Raw genomic sequence first — 8995 nt, 5'->3', positions numbered from 1 at the left:
TTGTTGGTCAATCTTCTGTAAACAGCAGTCTAGGCAAAGAGTGGGATTCCTGAGTAATTGCTTTCCAGTCACCTATGATCTGACAAATCCATGATGTAAGTGCTTCAATTTCCTCAAAGAAAAGAGTAGAAGCCAGGCGTGGTGACTCACACCTGTAATACCAGTACTTTGGGAGGCCAAAGTGGGCAGACCACTTGAAGTCAGGCATTCAGGACCAGCCTGGCCAGCATGATGACACCCTGTCTCTACTAAAAATACAAAAATTAACGGGATGTGGTAGCACATGCCTATGGTCCCAGCTACTAGGGAGGCTAAGGAATGAGAATTACTTGAGCCTGGCAGGTGGAGGTTTCAGTGAGTTGAGATTGCATCGCTGCGCTCCAGCCTGGGCGACAGAGCAAAACTCTGTCTCAAAAAACAAAAGAAAGAAAGAAAAGAGTAGAATTTTCACATGCATGATAACTCATTGTTAGAACTGAGTACATTAAACTTTGAAATTTTACTTTAGAGTAGATACACGTTGATATGTACATATCCATATGTTCACAAAAATGTCCTTATGTACCTGTCTTCATTTACATGAATATATATGCATATATGCCTGCATACATGAATAAGACTTACATATCACTACCGCTCTACTTTAAAATACTGTATGAAGGCAGTAGTAGAAAGAGCACTAAACTAGCACTCAGAAGTCCTGTGTGCGACCTATGTACATAGTTTAGCCCGTCTGTATCTCCACTTACCTTTAAACCTGAATAACCATTCATGTTCCCACATTGTTCCAAGGAGTTTTAAAAGGGGGTTATTTATTCAACAGATTAAGCTGATGTATGAAAATTTCTGAGAATATTATGCTTTCAAGGTGTCAACTGCCATTTTATTGCTATTATTTTTTCAGAATCAGGATCAACATTTGCATCCGGGTTTGTTCGGCATTAGATAGTCTAATGAGTCCTCTTTATTACCACCGCTCTCACCAAAACCTCATCACATTCCTGGTGATTACATCTCATTCATGAAGTTGTTGAAAGGAAGAAAGGAGTAAATAGAATTAAAACATTTAGGAGAGTCTCTGCAGATTGGAAGAATTCAGCAAGGGTCAGCTTTTATCACACTCTAAAATGTTAACTCCACAATTACAAGGAGTTTTGTCTGCTTCCTTTTTTGCTGTATTTCTAGCCCCATGAATATCACCCAGCACATGCTAAGTGTACATGAAATAATCTGATAGTTTGGTAACCAGGGCTTTGAGGGAAAGGCAGGGATAGAGGGGTGAATAGGAAGGGAGAGGAATAGAAGGTATTATTTAAAAACAGAGCTAGCAGCCACCATTGAAAAACAGACTTTGATGTAGGTCTTTACAAAGTCTTATAGGTCTTCTCACAGCCTTCTGAAGCTGGTATCATCAATGTCTCCTTCTGTAAATATGGAAATTGAGGCCCAGTGAGGTTAAATGACCCATGAACGTTTACAAGAGATACCAAATCCAGCTCTTCTAATTGCATCCTGCACAAACTTGGCTCCCTCCAGTGGCAAAATGGAGCAAAGCAACAGGGGCTACAGAGGGCTGCAGTTAGCTGTTTTGCTGGAGAGAAAAATCAGCACCACAGAAAGAAGTGTTGACAACGTGTTCTTCCTGGCTCTTCTCTTCATCATCCGAAGTCATCATCACTGGCATTCCTTGGTCCTTCAGAAGTGATCGTTCCTGCTTTATCAAGAGATCCTGAGGTGAGAAAAGCCCTAAAAGCTAACTTAGGGACCTGTATTCTAGCCCTCACCCTGCTCTGGAGTTAAAGTATAACTTTGAGTAAATCCCTTAACCTCTCCACATTATTTGTTACTTATTTTCTTATCTGCCTGCTGAGAGCATGAAGGGATAAGAGTAAAGTGGCTTTTTATTCTTAAAAGAGTGAATTTCATTGAGCACTGTGTTAGCCAACACAAAGGGATTGTGCAGTGATTTTCTTCATTTATCAATGAGATACCTGGACTGTCAAGACACTCCCTCATTCACAGGCCCTCACAGGTTTCCTGAATGAGCTCTTCAATATCACCCTACGAGCCTCCTGGACTGTACTCTCCCTGAGGGAAAGATTATGGCTTACTTTTATTTATGTTCTCACTCACTGTAAACATTCAATACATATTTAATGAATAAAGGATTGAAAGAAAATGTGGGATTATTATAACAACAAGAGCTAGGAGGACAGTTTCCATTGCAAACATCAAACTGGAAATACAAAGTCTATTTTAGATGCTACAAGATGGAAAGTCTCCCAATTTCCTGGCTGGACTGAGATTCTCGGAGTGTCACTTCTCCCCTAAGCTCCTCTTGAGCCTAAACAGCTTCTTCATGGCATTTTTCACTTTGTTGTTCCTTAGCGTATAGATCAAAGGGTTCAGCAAAGGCGGCATTACAATGTTAAAGAGGATGATAAGTTTGTCAGCAGCCAGGGTGGTAGAAGGACGAATGTACATGAACATGGGGGGTACGAGAACCAAAAGGACAGTGATTACGTGTGAGCCACATGTGGAGAGAGCCTTACGCCGGTCCTCAGATGACTGGCTTCGTAGGTTCAGTAAGATGACAACATAGGAAATGATAAGGATGAAGAAGGAGACTAAGGAAATCATGCCACTGTTCGCCACCACAATGAGACCCACCATGTAGGTGTCTGCACAGGCCAACTTGAGCAGGGGATGAACATCACAGAAGAAGTTGTCTATCTCATTGGGCCCACAAAAAGGCAGCTGAACCGTGAGGAGGGTCTGCAGGATGGAATGCAGGAAGCCAGCTAACCAGGAGGCCCCAGCTAGCAGGCCACACTTCCGGCGATCCATGATAGTTGTGTAGTGCAGAGGCCTACAGATGGCCACATAGCGGTCATAGGCCATGGCTGTAAGGAGGAAGATCTCAGTGCCACCAAAGAAGTGGGCAGAAAAGAGCTGGGTCATGCAGCCATTGAAGGAGATGATCTTATGCTCCACAAAAGTGTCAGCAATCATCTTGGGTATGGTAGCGGATGGATAACATATGTCAGCAAAAGACAAGTGGCTCAGGAAGAAATACATGGGAGACTTCAGGGTCTTGCTGGAATTGATGGTGGTGATGACCAGAAGGTTCCCCAGGACAGTGAGCACATGAAAGAGGAAGAATATCACAAAGCATGCATGCTGCATCTCTCTGCTCTGAAAAAGGCCAAATAAAATAAACTCAGTCACGTTGCTTCTGACACCCATGGATTAACTGCCCCGAGACCAACAAAGTGGCTGGCTGGCTCTGCAAAGACATAAATTATGTGATATAAGAAAGTTTTGTGAGATACCACCAAGATTATGGAGTAAGAAAGACACTAGCCTTCATCCCTATGACCAAATATATACATAATATATATGATATATATATAATATATATTATACAAATAATATATATAATATATATAAATATAATATATATTATATTTAATATATTATTTTTATATTATATATTAAATTTTATATATAATATTATATAATATATTATTTATATAATATATATAATGTATTATTTATATATAATATATATTACTTATATACTATATAATTACATATTTTACATGTTATACATATTTTATATAATATTTATAATTTATAATATATATTTTATATTTATTATATTATTTATAATATATATTAGTTATATAATATATATACAGCCATCCACAAACCAAAATAGCTCTGAGAGGGCTCAAGGGCCCATTAAAGAATCTGCAGCAATACAGAGGAGCAAGAACATGGAGAATAACCATACACAGAGGATTGTTGGTGATATCTGCATACTTGAGATGCCAGGAGATGGTTAGGAACAAAGAGGAAAGGTTGAGGCAATTAGATCAGCCATGTGGTGGTAACCACCATGATCCCTGCTTTGCAGAGAACACTGGAATTTATGTCACTGAGATAACCAAAAGCCATTCCCACCAGGAAATCTTAGAAAGGGAGACACAATCGTACTCCATCCACCTGCAAGAAGCAGATGCTATTGAGCTGCTTTGGAAAAGGAGCCGCCACCTCCCTAACACCAAACTGCAGCTTCTCCTTGAGGGCTTACACTCGGACCCAGGGTCTGTGACTGCCCTGCACCCACCCATGTAGCAGACACTGGGCCATCACTAGAGCAAACTAGTTCACATGCTGGGCCCTGGAGCCAAAGTCTGTCTGAGCATGCCCACACTTTGGGCACCAGTTCATCCTCGACAGAGAGTTAGTCCCCACCCCAACTTATAGCCATTGTAACTCTGCCTATTTCTATGCTCCCATTCTTGACTCCCTGGCTGCTTCAAAGCATTCATACCTCTAGCACTGTAACCTATGTGGTGGCAGGAGGGCCTTCATCCTAAGCACCAGTGTCATTATCATTCTGGATCCCAGAATCATAGTTCCTTCATGTGTGCCCATGCTCCAGGCCTCAGTTACATGGCTGCACAATAGGTGCCACCCATAATACACTTGTGCCACCAACACCAAGAGGAAGCACACAAGACAGATCCATGTTAAATAGGATTCCCTAAGCCACAACTTCCCCAGTAGGAAAATAAATTGAGAAGAGCCTAGCAGCCACCACCAGCAATAAATCCAGCAACCCTTGCTGCCACTACAAACATCCACAGCATTGGCCACTGAGGATCCCTGAAACCTGTGTCACCACTGACTTCAGCTAACAGAGCCCCACAAACATTATTCATCTGTACCCCACTGGTGCCAAAACCTATCCATCCCACCCACCCAATCCATCCCATTTAATCCTTGTGGCAGTCTGGGCCACAAGAATTACAAAGCACCATCATGCCCCATAAGAGAAAATCTTTCCACACTGAAATTAGCCAATGAAATTTGCAAGGATGACTGCTCCACCAAATGCGCAGACATCAACAAGAGGGTAACAAGAAACAATGAAAAACCAAGGAATCATACCACCAAAAGAACACAGTAATTTCCAAGTTGCTGACCCCAAAGAAATGGAGGTATGTAAACAGTCTGAAAAATAATTCAGCATAACTGCTTTTAAAGCTTCACAAAGTAAAGGAAAATACAGATAAATCATTTTTTTTAATTAGGAAGACAATAAACAACAAAATGAGAAATTTAACAGATAGTGGAATTACTTTAAAAAAATAAAAAAGAGAGACATAAATAAAATGAGAAATGAAAGAAGAGACATTACAATTCATACCACCGAAATATGAAGAATCACAAAAGACTACTATGAACAATCATAGACCTACGAAATGAATAACCCAGATGAAATAAGCTCCTGGCCACATACAATCTAAGAAGACTGAATCATGAAGAAATAGAATATATGACCAAACCAATAATGAGCAAAGAGACTGAATAAGTAATTACAGTTTTCCATCAAAGAAAATCCCAGGAACTGATTACTACTAAACTCTACCAAACATTTAAAGAACTAACACTGATCCTTCTCAAACTCTTCTGAAACAAAATGAAAAGGAGGGGATATTTCCAAACTCATTTTATGAGGCCAACATTACCCTAATACCAAAGCCACACTCGGACACTACCAGAAAAGAAGACTACAGGCTAATAGCCCTGATGAACACAGATGCAAATTTCCTTAACAAAATCCTAGCAAACCAAATTCAACAGCACATTAAAAAAAATTATCTGCCTTGATCAAGTGGGATTTATCCCTGAGATACAAGGACGGTTCAACATATATAAATACTACATTAACAGAATTAACACAAAAAATATATTGTCATCTCAATGGATGAAGAAAAACTGACAAAATTCAACATCCTTTTATGATAAAAACTCTCAACAAATTAGTTACAGAAAGAATGTAACTCTCAACACAATAAAGACCATACATGACAAGCCCACAGCTAACATCAGATTCAATGGCAAAAAGTTGAAAGCTTTTCCTCTAAGATTGGGAATAAGATAAGAATTTCTACTCTTGCTGCTTCTACTCAACATCATACTGGAAGTCTTACCCCAGGTAATTAAGCAATAAAATGAAATACAAGTAATCCAAAGTAGAAAGGAAGAAGTTAAATTGTCTCTGTTTGCAGATGTGTGATCTTATATACAGGAATCCTAAAGTCTCCCTCCCCACAACCTCTGCCAAAAAAAAAAAAAGCTGTTAGAACTAATAAACAAATTTAGTAAAGTTATAATATCCAAAATTACCATACAAAAATTAGTAGTATTTCTATACACTAACAATAAACTATCAAAAAAGTCAAGAAAACAATTGTTTAGAACCACTATGAAAAATAATAATAATTGAAATAAATTTAACCAAAGAGTTGAAAGATGTGTACATGAAAAATTATAAAATATTGGTAAAATAAATTGAAGAAGACATTAGTAAATTGAAAGATGCTCCATGTTCATGGACTGAAAGAATTAATATTGTTAAAATGTTCATGCTATCCAAATCAATCTGCAGAGTCAATCAAATTTCTATCAAAAGTCTAATGACATTTTTCACAAACATAGAAAGAAATCTTAAAATTCATATAGAACTTTAAAAGACCCAGAAGACTTAAATAATTATAAACAAGATGGGAAGCATCATACTAAGTGATTTCAAAATCTACTATTAATTTGTAGTCATCAAAATAGCATGATACTAACATAAAGACAGACATACGGACCAATGGAACAGAGAGCCCAGAAATAAATACACACATTTACAGTCAATTGATTTTGGAAAAAATTCCATGAACACACAATAAGGAAATAACAATCTCTTCAATAAATGGTGCTTGGAAAATTGAATAACCAAATGCAGCATAATGAAATAAGATTCTCATATTATACCACAAAAAAATCAACTCAAAATAGATTAAAGGCTTTATAGTAAAACCTGAAACTATAAAACCACTAAAAGAAAAACATGGGGAAAAAGCTCCATGACACTGGTCTGAGCAATAAGTTTTCTGAATATGAGCCAAGAACACAGGGAACAAAAGCAAAAGTAGACAAATGGAATTGCATTAAACAAAATCTTCTGCACAGCCAAGAAAACAACAGACTGAAGAGACAACCTAAATATATTTGCAAACAATAAATCTGATGAGGTTAATATACAAGATATGTAAGAAATTCAAACCACTCAATATTAGAAAGCAAATAATCAATTTTAAAATGAGCAGAGGCTCTGAATAGACATTTGTCAAAAAAAGATATTTAAATGGCCAGGAGATATATGACAAAATGATCAACATCACTAATTATCAAAAAATGCAAATTAAAACCACAATGAGATATTACCTCACATATGTTAAAATTACTATTAACAAAAAGACAAAAAATAATAAGTGTTGCAAGGATGTTAAAAAAAAAAGGAGTCCTTACACACAGTTGGTGAGAATGCAAATTAGTTCAGTCATTATGGACAACAGTATGGATGTTCCTCAAAAAAATGTTCCTTCAGCCACTATGGGCTAAAGTGCTCTGGGGCCCTAAATACACTTGAAAGGCAATTTGGACCACAAGGATTGCAATACCTAGTGCTGATCTGGGCTTGGAGTCCATGAACTTAAGGGCACACAACCTAGTGTGACACTTGCCTGGGCAGCTAAGAAAATGCTTGTGCCACCTTTCCCCAAAACCCAGGCAGCACAGCTTGTGACTCCAAAAGTGACCCTTCTTTCCACTTGAGGAGAGGAGGGAAGGATAAATAGGACTTTTGTCTCACGTCTTGGATACCACTCAACCACAGTAGAATAGGGCATCAGTCACAGAAATAAGGACCCCATTCCAGGCCCTAGATCCCAGGTGACATTTCTAAACACACCCTGGGGCAGGGGGGATCCCATTGTCTTGAAAGGAATGACACAGTCCTAGCAGATCAGAAAAAAACTGAAAGAAATTCAAGATAATACAGAGAAGGAATTCAGAATTCTATCAGAAGATTCAACAAGGAGATTAAAATATTAAAAAGAGTCAAGCAAAAATCCTGGGGTTAAAAAATACAACAGACATACTGAAGAATAAATTAGTGTCTCTAATAGTAGAATTTATCATGCAAAAGAAAGAATTTATGAGACTGAAGACAGGCTATTTGAAAACACAATTAGAAGAGACAAGAATAAAAAGGAATATAGCATTCCTACAATATCTAGAAAATCACCTCAAATGGACAAATTTAAGTTGCTGGCCTTAAAGAAGAGGTAGAGAAAGAGATAGAGGTAAAAAGTTTATTCAAAATGATAATAACAGAGAATTTCTCAAACCTAGAGAAAGATATAAACATCCAAATACAAGAAGGTCATAGAACATCTAGTAGATTTAACTTAAAGGAACACAGGGGTTGCCACTTACAGAAAGAGCAGATGGGGAGGAGTGAGGTCAGAAAGCTTGCTTTCTCAGTGGGGTAGCTCATGGCCTGGGGCAAGGTCTGATTGGAGGGGACACTGCAGGAAGAAGACCAGCCTTATCAATTACATGGGAGCTGGGTAACTGATAGCTCATCCTGGGAATGCAAGGTTGGTTCAACATACACAAGTCTATAAACATAATCCACCACATAAATAGAACCAAAGACAAAAGCCACATGATCATTTCAATAGATGCAGACAAGGCCTTTGACAAAACTCAAAAGCCTTTTATGCTAAAAGCTCTCAATAAACTTGGTATGGATGGAACACATCTCAAAAAATAAAAGCTATTCACAACAAACCCACAGCTGATATCATACTGAACAGGCAAAAACTGGAAGCGTTACCTTTGAAATCTGGCTCTAGATAAGGATGTCCTCTCTCACCACTCCTATTCAATATAGTATTAGAAGTTTTAGCCTGAGCAATCAGGCATAAGGGTATTCAATTAGGTAAGGAAGAAGTCAAATTGTCTCTATTTGCAGATGTCATGATTGTATATTTAAAAGACCCCATCGTCTCAGCCCAAAATCTCCTTAAACTGATAAGCAACTTCAGCAGTCTCAGGATATAAAATCAATGTGCAGAAATCACAC

General features: G+C 38.1%; 1 protein-coding gene across 1 annotated transcript; it reads right to left on the bottom strand.

Annotated features, from left to right (window-relative positions):
* Nucleotides 1–575: 575 nt before the first annotated feature.
* Nucleotides 576–3311, bottom strand: OR4S1 (olfactory receptor family 4 subfamily S member 1). The gene has a single exon (XM_035264345.3). The coding sequence runs from the start codon at nucleotides 3244–3246 to the stop codon at nucleotides 2317–2319; it is 930 nt and encodes a 309-aa protein (XP_035120236.3). The 5' UTR covers nucleotides 3247–3311; the 3' UTR covers nucleotides 576–2316.
* Between the last annotated feature and the right edge of the window lie 5684 nt (nucleotides 3312–8995).

Source organism: Callithrix jacchus, chromosome 10 (assembly GCF_049354715.1).
Source record: "Callithrix jacchus isolate 240 chromosome 10, calJac240_pri, whole genome shotgun sequence".
Taxonomy (NCBI): domain Eukaryota; kingdom Metazoa; phylum Chordata; class Mammalia; order Primates; family Cebidae; genus Callithrix; species Callithrix jacchus.
Note: the sequence above shows the minus strand (reverse complement) of the source record. Positions and strands in the feature narration are given on the sequence as shown.